Here is a 15,162-nt window from a genome sequence, read left to right on the forward strand (position 1 = left end):
TGACAACAGGCACAACAACTCCCGGGAGTCACTGTCACTGTGGTCTTAGCTTATGGAGCTTCACCCATGTGCCACTGCATTTCTAGAGGAGTTCATCCTCCACTGCCAACTGGTAGATAGCATCAAGAATGACAAATGGGATGAGGTGCCAGAAAGCCGATAAATACTTTTGTTACGGCTCTAAAAATAGTGAAGGGATATTTGTATCCTTCTGACACTTTTTGAAGAGGAGATGGATATGCATGACCTAAGTTTTAAGACTGGTGTCAAGAATATTGATGTGTGGAGGGATCAAGATCATTTTGTTGGTGCCGCCCCAGGGGACAGTCCTGCGACTGACAGTGTCTCTGTCTCCCAGCTGTGGGTGTGCTCACAGGGGGCTCAAGGAGGGCTGAGCCTTTGGGGCCCACCCAGAAAAAAAAGAAAGGATTTGTCTTGCCCACCTAGGACGGATCATTTTTCTCCATTAGGACGACGAAATGGGAGAAACAGGATGCAAGACTCTGCATAGCTGGCTGGCAACATGGCTCACACTAGGGCAGGCTGTGACCAGCTACTGCTGTTGTATTGCTCAGAAGGGTTATATGGGAACTGAACTGTCTAAAGACATCTTTCATAAACACAAGGGGATAAAATATGCGTATGTTCTGATGGAAGAAAATGCTAGATCGGGAAAGAGTTACAAACAACAATTTTGTTGCCAATTTGTTCCGGAGGACTAGTAAAACAGGGCATCACAGTGCCCTAAATGATGGCTTTGTAATTCCTGCCAGGTTAACTCTTGCACCAAATATGATTGAGCTTGGAGTGTTTCTGGGATTACATCTGTAAACTTAATTTGGTATTTCCAACCCCTCTATGGAAATGTGTAAATCAAATAGAGTTTTTTCCTCTTCCTTTCAATCCCTACAACAATGTAGACTCCAAAGTCTCCAACTCACACATTCAATCCAAGTGTCCTGAAGTTATCCCTTCTTTGGCACCTATACAGGTGGCTTGCAGGAATTTAAGTATTGATACAACTAGCAGCCCTTCCAAATTTTAAGGACTTCACTGATAAAAATTGCTTTTAAGCACTTAAACTGTGGATTAACAAAGGATGCTTCCATGTTTGCATGGAGATTCACTTATGACCTGTTTCTACCTGATCATATTCAGAGGAACAAGCACATTTTACATAACACAAAGATGCATTTTCCATCCCTCCTGGCCCCCTCAGCTCTGTGTGTGGCTTTTACTGTCACAAAGATCAGGCAGGCGATCAATGAAACAAAGCAGGAGCTTCATTTTGAGAAACTGCTGCAAATAAAAGTACACCCTAATCCAATTACCAGGCTGTCCCCTAATTTCCAGTAGGAACTCCAGGACTGAATGGATTGTTTTCCACAGAAAAGCAATGTTTGAAAAGGTCTCCGACGTACATTTAGGCCTGCCAGCAGGATGTTATGAGACTTTACTTTTTGGTTGCACACTTCAAACAAACTTGAAAAATTTCAGCTGAAAGCAAGTATGAATGGTAAAACTGTCAGAGAGGTTTGATGGAAGGCATGGAGAGAGAAAGGTTACCCAGGTACGTGACAGCGCAGACAAGTAGGTCAGGGATGTCATTTTGGCTACAAGGTGTTTCCTTCAGTCCTTTTGACAATCTCAAGGTTTTACAGCCCTAGTTTTGCACTGATTTTATATTCAGTTTTGATTACTAAAAGCAGTCTTTTTTTTTTTTCCTTTTTTTTGGGGCACATGTTGGTAAGATGCTGCCAAGCTAAAGTGTGACACCCATTTGGCTCCCTTCCCTCTTTTTTTTTTTTTCCAAGGTAGCATCTGTGCTTGTAAAAACATGCTGCCTGAGAGAATTCATCCAGGAAACCAAAGAAAGAGCTGCAGAATTTGGGGGAAGTGTGTGTGAGAAAATAGGAGACTGAAATAAAAATACTTGACTCCTATATGTGGTATTTTTGTATACTTCCTGAATCACATGCCTGGCAAATCCCTTGTGAATATCCTGGTTATTTCAGTTGCCAGGGCATGACCCTATATGGCCTGTGACTACTCAGAGATATGTCTGTTGTTGGCTAAAAGCATGGTTTCAGCTATGCTTTTCACTGCTTTTGTTCGGGCTATTCAGAAAAGTTTTGTTACGCTCAGAAACATTTTATTGGGATGTTGCAAAACCATGATCACTCCTCCGTACAAAGCAAACAACTACACTTGCTGAGGGATGAATCCTGCTTGGTTTGACTCTATTTTTAGTCACCCCTCTCCCCTGAGTCCTGCACTGTAAAACTCTGATGGCAATGGGTCCACACAGTTTACAACCTTGCTTTCTGTATCTGCTCAGTTCTGTTGTTAAAATCTCTTGTGGCTGCTCAGAGGACTGGCTTTTAGCAGACTATATGTTAGAAATTCCTACTCGGTAATCACGATTTCAGTTTGCTTCCTTTCCCATACCTGAAGCTGGAGAGATATCCCTTGCTATTCCCAATTTTAAGTGTGGGAGGAAATGGTAAAACAATATAAAACACCACTGCAGAAAAACCTGCAATATTCCTTTACCTCTTTTACCAAAGATACAGTTTCCCATCTGTCATGAAACTCTGCAATGGAAGGACGAAGCTCAAATCTTTGCATCTTCTTGGGTTTGCATCAAAAGCGTTCCATCTCACCGTACAAATGCAAGCTTTCTGCCTATTTCCCCAATGCCAAAGGTCTGTCAGGCAATAACTGATCTCTGAGATGCAGCAAGGAGACCACCCAGTGCTGCAGAACATACTTTGCATCTATCCGTAGCCTGAAGAGACCCCTCCAGGGCGCACACTGCACTGAAGACACTGTTACGAAGCCCTCACCTCTCCTTGTCTGCTGACTGCAAAGTCTTCCAGAGGCACAATGTCCTTGAATTGACTTCCCCGTAGACCCAGCTCAGACTCTGCCTGCTGAAGTAAGTGAACTGCAAATGGGCTCTGGTTGCCTGTCCACCTCCCACCAAACTCTTCAGACCCCATGGCTCCCCTTGTGTGACAGGACAGAATGCAAGTGCAAAGCTTGCCCTGCTATGTCTTTCCATCAAGAACAGAACAGCTTCTCTGCGCCGTAGAGGTCCTGAGACTCAACACTGGTCACACAGCCCATTTTTTAATGTGCTTCAACACAGCCAGAAAAGTCTATTAAGAACTTATTTTTTTTTTAAATAAATGAATACCTGCTTTTACTATTTTTATACACCTGCACCTGTTATTATTGTCTTACAGAAGTGCCACAGAAGCGAGCTGTAAAGATGGCATTTGCGCAAATAAAGGGTTTGGTATTTTAACTCGGTGCTCACTCCTAAAGCTAATATTGAAAGTGGGAGAACTTGAATGGAAAAGAAAGGGCAATTCTGGGAAATGGAAAATTTATTAAGAATAAAAATGCAGGAAAAAGCCACACGGGGAAATCTCAAAGCCATTACACTCAATGGCCATTCTCCCACCAGTCGAATTTTATCTACTGCCTCTTTAAATCTTGTTCACTCTTATAACAGTATTTTAAACCAAGCAGCTGACATCCTTCTGCCCAGCCAAGGCCTTTTAAATCACTGAAATGCAGGATGGAAAAAAATCCGCAGTGCCAGATGTGCCTAAAAACAGTCACAGTTCTTGTTGAGGCAATCTGCAGAGGAAAATGTTTTGCATGTATCATGCCTGACAAAATACTAATAGTTTTGATATTATAGACTAATAACAAGCTTTTCCATGGCTACTTCATTTGCAGAGCACAGAGACAGGTTACACTTCTGTTACTTGATTTTAGAACAGTGCTTTTGATTTAATCCTTTCCCATCCTAGCTGGATGGAAATACAGTTCCATTATTAAATGAAATTGTAAATTAAATACCCTGGGGAGGGGGTGTTTTTGATGTACACCTGACACAGCTTTAAACCACGGATAAAATAAGAGGGAGATTAAACCCATAGGGAGAGTTTTAATTTTTTTTTTTCCCTCCTGAAAAATATTTTGCCATTATGTAACGCTGTCTAAAATGGCTAAGGCTGGTGACAGCAGCAGTAGGCAAAACAGTGCATTTCAATTCAGTGCTGATAATATTCTGGCTTGCACTGCCACTGGTTCTCTAACAGCATGTTTTGTTTTACAGCTGTTGTATTTCCAAGAGAAGAGTTTTGCACTAACTTAATGTTCATGGATACAAGGTAAAATGACAGCCCAAGTGTTTAAGAAGTCACCTTGCTAAGCAGGTAAATGGTGCTTTTCAAAGCTGAGTTATTAAGGGCACTTCTGCTTGCTCTTGGTGGTACAGATGAGCACCTCAAATTCTCGAAGCTGGGTTTATTCTGAATGCACAGAAATGCTTCTATGGATGAAAGTATGGGAAAAGGCACAGCTGATATTCAATATGCTGCATCTCCCACTGCACTTCATACTTTCTCCAAACCATTTCTATTTTTCGTAAGAAACAAATTTCTCCCACTAGTGGTCTCAGTGTCTCATACACTAAATGTCAAGAAATAACTCAAAAATTAGTTATGTCGCACTGCCTGAACAATCAGTACAAGATGTGGCTTTTAGCAGATGTGTTCAATGAAAAGAAGTGGAACATCAGCAAAGTAAAACTGATGTGGCAAAATATTTGTCTATTTTTTCTTTCTTTACTCAAATCTATTAATCTAGGCACAAATTGCTACTCATCTCCATCCAGTGTAATTCTGAAGGTCTACTAAAAATAAATACACCAGCTCCCACTTTTCTTTCCCAACCGTATTTCCTTTCATTCTACCAGATGCATTTATACTCCTGAGTCTAGGTGAAAGCCTTTGTTATCTTGAAGCTCAGGTTACCACTGCACATGTCTAAATGATCAGATTATCTCGTGTTTGTATTGCAATTTGACATGATGATACTCTTTCTAGAAAAGATGATGTTTCAGTCAGTTCTAAGGAGCAACTTTCCTTACGGTACAACTTATTTATTACAACTGTCATACGCTTTCATCTCATGGTATTTTGATATCTAACATTTCATAAAGAATGCCAAAACATCCCATGAAACAAAATTCTGAGGAAATTCAGTTCTATGAATATTTCAAAATAATTTTTTTTTTTTAACATTTCAGACTAGATCAAACACAAATATTTAAATGTTGATGTTTCCTAAAAACAGATATTCTAGCATCTCATTATAACTTTAACTCTCAAACACTTGGGAATGCTCTATGATTCCTAACAGCAAATTTACAGAAACTGGGCCTAAAATAGAGCTGCTAGGCATAAAAATACACTGTGGTTCTCCTTAAGGTCCATTAACTAATTCAAACTAGTGTAATGGATTGCAAACAGCTGTTGTGCACCATCTTGAACAGCATCTTTCAAGGATTACTCTTGAGATGATCAAAGTGCCTGTAACCCAGAGTAAGGATGGAACTGATGGCAAAGGAAATTTCTCCCCAAATCCAGACAGGATTAATTTTCCATCCTATTCCTTGGGGAAGACTGACAGAGTCTTGTCTCAGATACTGTTTTGTTTGTTTGTTTGTTTGGTTTTGTTTGGTTTTTTTGTTTGTTTGTGGTTTTTTTATACTTTCCCTTCTTTTGGAGGAGGCAGAGGGGTTGAGAAAGGAAAGTTCATACACAGCCCTGCTATTTGATGCTGGAGGGGCCTGCAAGTAGCAGGTATCCCATCTGAGAAGAGGCAAAGATACAATATTAACTAGGTGCTACAATGTGATTTAATCAGCTATAAAAGGTCTTTTTTGATAACTGTAAATCCATTCACAATGGCAGAGCCCACATGCTCTGTGCAGCCAAGAATTATGGTGCACATTCCATATATTCAAGGCAGCTGAACAATGGTTGCAGATCTTGTTGCTTTATTTGCATAAACCTATGAAAAACAAATTTTGGGAATAGCTTTAACTAGAGCATAACAACTTAGCATAATTGCAAATATAAAAGTGATTTTCTGAGGGTTCCTACCTTTCTTCTGGGTATCCCTTGCCTCTAGAGGTCCTATTTAGGAAGAAGGTATCTGGTTAAAGACAATTTGAGAAATCAGGCACAATTCAAGCTGTCTTGGGTTTTAGGGATCACATTTTTATGTGTAAGCAGAAAAGTGCCTTCTTTCTTTCCTGCAAGCTCTACCTCCCTTTGAGCATACCCATTCTTCTGATCAAAATACAGATACTGAGCAGAAGACAAAAAGATCAGCAGGAACTGAAAATCTCAGATTTGCTCATGAAGATGGGTTTCTGTGCTCCAAATAAGACCAAACATATGTAAATGATACATTATGTGTTTATGGACTGAAACACAAATGGAAGAATCTGTCAAAATACCTACGTGAACTCAGGTCTGCTCATCTCTATTGCACATACAATGTCTGTTTTTATCCACAACCTTTAAGAGAACAAAATGTTACAGAAGACTGCTTACATGATAATACAAGGGAAAAACCAACCAGTAAGGCACACAGTCTTGGGGAAGGAGAAAGAATGGGAGCCAGCGTTTGGGAGCAAGCTTTATAAATTTTGCACAGTTCTGATGGAAATCCCAGACAAAAAAATATACTTGCATTACAAACTCCACTTTAACCCCAAATCTTAAGGAAGCTTTACACCTGAATTCATTTCCAGGACTTAAATGCTTCAGGGATGCCGAAAACAGTAAAATAGCTTTGTCTGATTTTGTATTTTTTAAGGCTGCCCATGCCAATACTGGTGTTACAAGTCGGAACTTGGTTTTCCTGTTTATTCCCCACAGATCAAATTCTTAGCCTGGATTTACTGAATTTTCAGGCTACCAAGCTTTAATGCAAATCAAATAGCTTTCTTCATAATGTTCACTCACAGCATTACTGAATTTGTTTATTATGGGAAGAAAGCACAAACGAATTCTGCAACTTTTCATTCACATTCGTTAGTGACTAAATTAAGGGCTAAGCTTTAAAGGCACAAATGGAAATGTTCTTCCTCCTTGAGCTACATCAGTCTAGGTAAAGAGACATCTAGCAGTTCACCTGAGACCTAATTTAAGTTTTAATGCTAACAATTACAGGTTCCATGAGCATGACACTGGGAAATCATAAGTAATGAAAAGGCACTATTTATCTCATTATAAAAGTACAAAAAACCAGAAATCTAAAAAAAAACAGGGTACATTTTACCAAGCTTAGCACACGCAATGCAAAGTTAGAGGAGAACTCCCATAAAAAGTGAGGTATTCTCTAGAGGCTGGTAGATTAAATGAGCAATATTTCTCTCTCTGTTTCTCTTGTTTTTAAAATCTCCATAAGCCTGTTTTGATTTTGCATGCTCCTCAGGAAAAGACTGTTAGGAGTAAGTGCTGTTAAATCACACGGCACAGTGCTCTGGAGTGCTGCAGCCTCCTTCCTGGCAGGGGACTTGTTTGTGAGGCTATTACGTGACCTCTATGACCATGTGTCTGTCTCCTATTCCAAAAAAATTATGTAGATTTCAACAAGATGGAACCAAGCAGGATCTAGATGTAAATTTGAGAGAGTTCTATAGAAGAAAAGCACTTGGGGTAGCCCGTGCTGCTGCCGTGCCCATTGTGAGACAATTGCATTAATGCCCTGGTTTTTCATATTTTAGAAATAAAGCATCCAGTCCTCCTGATGACAAAGAAGAGTGCTGAAGTGTGACTTTCCACACTTCACCTTTTGAAAACCTGGAGTTAAATCACAAAAAGAAGCAGCTGCAAGTTTTCATTTAAATAAACACCGAAGACAAGTGGAAATTTGGGGGCCAAGTGGGTAGTTGGGACTGACAATGCTGGCTACTCAGACTTTAGTTCAGAAGTAGGTGGCAGTAAGATTTAATAACCTACCAGTTGGTCTCTGTCTCTACTTTTTAGATTTTCTTCTGAGTATCACCACCAGTGGAGGAACTGCAAGGCACTAGAAGGGCTGGAGACCATCAGGTTACCAGAAGACAGTGCTCTCTCTCTCGCCTTTGAAAATCACTCAGAAAAATTCCAGAACAGAAATAGCTTTCTCATCTATGTGTTATAGTACTCCCTAAATTAAACTAAGTTAGACACAGTTAATATTGCCAGGCAAACACTACACTACTTTCCGTGATGGTAAACTTGAGCTTGATTTTGGAAGTTTTCAGGTTCCACACAATGAACTGAGACATTTTCTCTGTTCCTCTGTTGATAACTTTTCTGTCAGGAGTGCCTGGATTAGGTAGGCAAAACAAGACCAGAATGCCTTCTCCACCAGACTCCATTAGGAAACTACTTTAGAAGTGGAGACTGGCTCTGTTCTTACAGTCTTGAGTTTATGTGCCCTTCAGGCATTTGTAGACATCTACATTTCTGAATGATCAGACATCTTAAAGAACATTCAGACATGTGGGACATAGTGTGGTCACATCTCCCAGAGGGAGATGCCCTCATTGTTTTCCTCAAGTCACAAGGCCAAAAAAGCCTAAATTATACATACAACAGCGACTGCTTTTCTTCTGTACTTTGCAGAGCCCACCTACCACCTTTAGTGAACTTTCATTGTGCATAAAACTTAAATATATTTTCATAAAACCTTGCAAATACATGCAAATAACAATTTCTAAATGCAAATAACAATTGCAGTAACATTTAAAAGCTTCCCATTTATTAAGAAATGTATCAATTGTACTCTTGTTGTTCTCCCACAGGCCGGAGTGTGTGAGCACAGGTGAAGGCTGAAGCTAGACAGGCTTCATGTTGCCACAGTGCTGTCAAAATACTAAAATGTGGAGTTTTTTCCCAATTTTTAAGTGATTTGATGGAATAGCAGGAACTGTTTCTAAATAATCTATTTGTTTAGTGTGACAACCTCTAACTTGGACTCTGCAGAATCAAAAGCCGAGCAAATCTGCATATGCAAGGATGCAATTGCCCCTCTGTTTTCACAAGGCTGCAGATGAGAAATGGTTTCTCTCTAGCTGTGATAGTGCTCAGCTCTGTGTCTCACTTGCTAATTCCATTAAGAAGAAAGGAAAGCCTGGTTCACAAAGGCAGAGCAAAACTGCACAACAGTTCGTATGCCATAGCTAAAACTCTGGGGTGTTATTATTCTTTACCAGTTTAGGAAATGGCTGACATAGTAGTAGACCCAAAATTTAATTTAAAGGGACAATGTCAAGTGGTTTACACTCAAAATGTAACCTACTTTGAAAATGTTACAATCTGGAGAAGGAATCTACTCGGAAGTTCTCATACTTTAGTCCTGGGGGAAAAAAAAACCCTAAAAAATAGTCACTATAAAAGTTCAGCACTGCTGTTCTGATGCCTGGCCTCTCTCCAGGCCTGTTACAGACAATGAAGATGGCTGTGACTGAATTTGGTGGGCTCTGTATCAGGCTGTGAAGAAAGGGATGCAGCACACCCCAGCGCTTCTCACATGTACAGGGTCAGCACACCATGGCCAGTTCTTCACAGTTTCTTTGATAAGCATGGCTTGTTCTTTCTTTCAAAGGGATTAAAGGTTAACGATGCAGAGTGGTGGGTTTTGGTGAAGTTTTAAGATAGTTTTTCTTTCTGAAACGTTGATATTACATCGTATTTATTTTGGAGTTAAAGACTCTTGGACTTTTAAAGAGACTTGCTGAAGAGTCCAAAACTCTTCTTTATCCTTGGAATCTGTGATGGCTCCCATGGCCTTCATCTCACAGCCCTGTACCAGCCAAGGGAAGATGATGTGTTGACACAGATGGATTTTGCCCTTTTTGGTAGAGTACCGGGTTTGCTTGGGCAACACAGCCATCTGCGAGATTACTTGCCCAAGCACCTCTGGTAGTGCCAGGAAGGCCCCGGTGCCAGAAAGGGGTCTGAAAAAGATCCAGTGCTGTCATGCAGATTTGAAATCCCATGGGGAAACCAGGAGGGAAAGCAGGAAACAGAGCAGTCATGAGCAGACGTGCAGCATTTTGTGCTTGTTAGCGTTTCCCAGGCACAGCGACAGCATCGGCAAGAGGGGCCATGGCACTGCCTGGGAGAGAGTCCTGGGACCATCCAATGCCCCAGAAGGCACCACCTGAGGCTGCTGCCAAGGGATAGTTTACTGCTGTCAAGGAACCCAAAAATATGGCTCAGACTGACCATTTGCAGAAGCACATTTTTCACCAAAGGAGACTATTTGGGCTGAAAATGCCTTCTTCCCCCTTCCATCAGCTTCTCTGCGCTGCTGCCATTTGGCTGCTGAGACTTGATCTAATCAATGCTCATATGGGGAGGTTTGTCTGGCCTGGAAGATGATATTATTGAATAGGTCTATCAAATTTGTCAGTGTCTTCGCTGACAATATTCATGAATATATAACATTGAAATATGGCACATCCATACTGACTTATTCTTTATAGTGCTCAAAATGGCTTGAAAAAAAATATCTCTGTAATTTGATAATGAGAAAGAATAAAATCATTACGGGCATAATTGCTAATATCCAGATCTTAAGAAGAGAATATAAATATTGAAGAACAAAAATAAATAAGCAAATGAATTAACAAGATGAAAACTCCTTGATTGCTTGGACTCTGAATGCAAAAATGCCCCTGAAACAGCCTTCTTTATGCATATAATGGGGAAATTCAAGAAAACAGTCATTACAGGACTTTTGACTCAGACACTAAATTCCAAAACATACATTACACTTAAAATGTTTAAAAATCTTCTGTCATGGAAATGGCAAGATAAAGTGCATTTTTACTGGATTTGTGGGAAAAGTTGCACCCATTTATTTATTGACTAAAACCAAATAATACTGCACAAACTTGATCAAACATACTGCACAGGCAGCCAGGGTAAGTGTGGACTGGTGACCCTGGAGAGGCAGGACAGGGGCGGAGAAGGGCCCCCTACAGCTCCTCAGGTTTGCTTTGGTGAAAAAGGGGAGATTGCTTTTTGGGTGCCTCTGATATCAGACAGGCATTTCCAGCCCTAGCATAAATCTTGCCTGTCTAAGAGCCCTTAAAATCAAAAAGGCAACACAAACATAATGCAAAGATTTATACTCCAAAGGAACGAGTCCTCTTTTGGTTTTGCAAAACCGAAAGATTTGTGCTTTATTTGTGAGTATCAATGGGCTTGCAAGAACAGGAGGGAGCAAAGGCACTGATTGAACAGACGGTTTGAATAGTTCGATATGGAAAAACTCAGCTGGGCGTTGGGACTTGTGGCTGTTTGCAAAGCTGCTGCCTTCCTGGGACCCCGCATCGAGCGTGCGGGGGTGGTTATGGAAAAACCCGCTCCAACTCAGCTACCACAGTCTCTGCAAAGAGCATTTGGCACTGCTGCATTAGCATAATTGACAACATCAATTATGCCCACTGCTATTTTCTCCCCTGGGAAAGTCAGTCCATACAACTCAATGTTTTTAAAAGCGTGCAGTGCTCACGGTCTTGGCGATTTTTAGTGCCATTAAATGGTAGAGAACAAAGGTATTCTCCGGGAAGCTGCAGGCTCAGGGAAATTTCTTCAGAGGCGTAGGAACTGCTACTTTTTCACACAAAACTTCCCATGATCAGGGCATCATTTCCTGTCTGAGGAAATGGGAAGGTGGGAAAAAAGTAGCACATACCACATTCCTATAATAGCCATCATTAAATGTTTCTGCAGTTGAAAGAACATGAGGATGGCACAGAGCTTCCTGTCTGGCAAACGGTGAAGCATGAATGTTCACTGAGCCTCAGTTTTATACTGCTGTCTTCCTTTTCACCAATTATTTCTGAAAGGCTGGAGTTGTTGCAGCTTTTTGATACAGCGGTTCCTTTCCCCTACGGTCCCCCAATGGAGTTACATCACAAACATTTAGGGACAGTGGAGGCATGTGGATTGCCCTGCATGAACTTGCAATTTTCACCCTACATGCTGTCACTGTATGTAAAAATGAAAAATTTAAGCAAGACTTAATAGGTGCACACAAAAAAAACATCAGCTGGTGCAGGCGATGATTCAGTTTAAATCAATGGATGGTACCTGATGAGACCCACCCAAGGGATACAGTCACAACCCTTGAGAAGCCCACTGGGGCCTGAGCCATAGCAGAAACCTCGAGAGGCTGCTTTCTAAGGTGCAATCATGGTGTCCTTCTGTGCCAAAGAGGTACCTACTGGACTTGATGTTGATTCAGGATGCGTCCATCACTTCCACAGCTCTAGGGGAGGGAGATGCCCTGTCTCCTTTCCACAGGCCCCTGTCATCTCTCACAGGACCATCTGTTCCCACACTTCTTCTAACCTCTTGGCACTTGGAAACCATGCCCACTACAGAGCTGCTCCTCTGTGCTGTAGCTCTGCCCTATTCCCTGCCCAATAACCCAGTTTCCTCCAGCATTCCCTGCTTGACTCCCAACCCCTGACAACATTTTGCTGCAATCAATTTTCTTCTACCCACCATCCCTCCTCTTGAGTGTGGGCTGAAATATCATCTCTCCTAAGCCAGAGCTGTTCCCTTCCTCCTGCTCACTTGAGCTGAAGGTGCCTCCTGTGCACCCCTTCCTCCATGACTCGGCTTTCTCCTGACATCACTGTGATCTCCTCCTCCTCCCTAATTCTCAACCTGCCTTTCCTCCCTTCTTGTTACAACTCAGTTGTTCCATGCTTAAATGTGCAGTCTCCTCTCTAGGTGATGTGGGTCACTGCCATCCTAAAGTAAATCCACCAGACAGCAGTAGCATAGGACAGGCTTTACAACACTGGAAAGGGGCTGCAGGCCTTCATCTTGACTTGGGGATGCCAGTGCTCTCCTCAGCTGAAGAAAAAGATTTTGACATCACAATACTACTTGGCCTTATTTCTAACTTAAAATAAATTATTTTGGCCTACTTGGCCCTATCATCTGCCTATCACAGGATACAACCTCAGCCCTCACAGCCTTTTAAGAAAACTGATTGCTACCTCCCACAAAAAGCTGAGGGTAATCAAGAGTTTGGAGGAAATACACTGAAGACTTCTCTCTCTTTGCATGTCTCTCTTCACCCATGGAAGGGCTTCTTAGCAGTAGGAAATACCTGGACCAGGTGGATCCTTGATCTTTTCAAAATTCATTCCAGTATTTAACTTCCCATAGCAATTCCTACCCTCTCTGCTTCGTGCTGCAGCCATCCCCAACAGCTCACACTCCTCTGCCTCCCCGAGACATCATTTATTCAGAGCTCTATGTTTTAATCATCATGCACTGCTTTTAAGTAGGAACAGAACAATCATTTCTAAGGCCAGGTACTGCACTGTTGCAGGGACAGCACACACAGAGATGACCAGCTGAAGTAACTGCTGCCCACAGGACTCTGCCAGTGACAAACGTTAACACCTGTGAAGCCATCAGCCGGGTCTCACCTGAGCCACGCAGCTCAGCTAAACCCAGTGATCCACACCTACTCTCTCCAAATACTTTAAAAACACAGGAATATCACAAAACTGCAGCAATGAATGCATCACCTGACCCACTTTCACAAGACCTCTCCAAAGGCTTTAATTCTCGGTGCGAGCTGTGAATATTTGCATGCATGCGCGCGCGCACACACGTTCAATTTCTAAATCAATCCTCCCAGGGAAAGGGTGTAAAACATGTCTCCCAAACCTCACTAGTATTTACATGTTTTTAATTTCAAGCGCCATATAAGGCTATTCAGCCATCATATTTTACTGTAGCATCTAAATAAATTGAAAACATTTATCACTTAAACCCCCTCACATTTTTAAGAACCTTATTAACTTCATAGTTAAGGGCCGACAGGTAATATCTATTATGGCCACGTTTCATGGAGTCACGGCTGTGCTGTGCTCTGGATTTTCACTTTCTTAAACCTGTATATCGTGACAAAAAGGTGCACTGATTCAATAATTTTCAATAATGTCTGCTAATTCTGGCAAATAGTTTACAATATTTATTTCCACTGTCAAAACAGGTGTTTTATGGCCAGAGTATCTGTTCATTGACAAAAATGGAAGCGACCCATTTATTAAGAACAAAGAGAGTTTGTAACAAAAGCAAAAGTAACACAAAGATAGTGTTTCCTTAAAGTAAATCGAGAAGATGAGGACACCTCACCTTAGCAAATGGAGGAGAAAAGAGACTTACATAGATCCTGCAAATTGCGATTCTCACAGGAATAGGAACCGTACCTGCATAATCTGTCCTTGCATAATGCCCATCTTCCGATTTTGTAGTTGTTGTAGTATTATCTGTGTGAAAAGAAATGTGTTGAATTGCTTGGGGAGCCTGGACTTGCTGCAGCCCACAGCCCAGCTGCCAGTGCCCAGGCAAAGCGAACTTCGCCTGCGAGCACGGCATCGCTGCTGGCTGCAAGGCTCTCCTGGGTCTGCCAGGTGAAAACAGCAGGATCTTTCTTCTAACAATATGTGATAACAGATTGCAGCTGGGATAAATATATCAGTCTGAGGCGGGAGTTGTCATTTCTGCTCTATTTGAAGTAATTGGGGAGTTTTAATATGTACCCTGAAATGAACTGCCACTTAGGGTGGTTAACTTTAAAGAGATTGGAATGAACTGGAATGTGCTTAATACATCTGTATACTGTGGCCTTGTAAGTAGATGTACTGAGGATTTATAGGTCAGAAGCTAAGGGGAAAATAGCTGTTAAGAGTCTGAGCCTCAGCAGACACTTTATTTACGGGAGCTATTTAAAGGCAAATTTTCTTCATTTTTTTTTAGAGCAAAATAGGGTTTTTAAAGTCAACTCAAGGGTTACAGGTAATGTAGTAGCCCAAGAGCTGTGCACAGAGAAGCGTGGTATTTATGGAGAAACAGAGAAAGTCTTGAGATACTATTGGAAAATTGCCTTCCAGACACCTTCAACATCTTGGGGCCTAGCTCAGGTCACTCAAGAAACAAGACAAGTACAGTATTTGGGAGCACATCTTTAGCCTCCTGAAACTGCTCATGGTGCTCCAGTTAGGTGAGCACCAGAGGATCCATCCTGGGAGGCAAAATGTATCTGAGGGGCATTCCTGCTGTCCTACTCCAACTCCTGCCTGGCAGACAGGGCTCTGGGCAAGCTGCTCTGGGCAGAGTACTGGTGACTGATGTTGAAACCAGTGCAGGGTTGAAGAGTCCCCTGCTGCTGTGTGAAGACCACGGGAAGGGTTAGGAGTGGGGGACTCCTCATGCCTCGCTGGTGTCTGTGCTGTGGCGGGCTCTGCCCCTTCCTGCA

General features: G+C 41.8%; 1 protein-coding gene across 1 annotated transcript in view; it reads right to left on the reverse strand.

Moving 5' to 3' along the window:
• Positions 1-15,162, reverse strand: part of TMEFF2 (transmembrane protein with EGF like and two follistatin like domains 2) — a 127,800-nt gene that overhangs the window by 18,206 nt on the left and 94,432 nt on the right. Inside the window, exon 7 of the mRNA XM_032692973.1 lies at positions 14,114-14,173. Within this exon, the coding sequence (XP_032548864.1) occupies positions 14,114-14,173 (60 nt within the window). The remainder of the gene's footprint in view (positions 1-14,113; positions 14,174-15,162) is intronic.

This window comes from Chiroxiphia lanceolata, chromosome 7 (assembly GCF_009829145.1).
Source record: "Chiroxiphia lanceolata isolate bChiLan1 chromosome 7, bChiLan1.pri, whole genome shotgun sequence".
Classification (NCBI taxonomy): domain Eukaryota; kingdom Metazoa; phylum Chordata; class Aves; order Passeriformes; family Pipridae; genus Chiroxiphia; species Chiroxiphia lanceolata.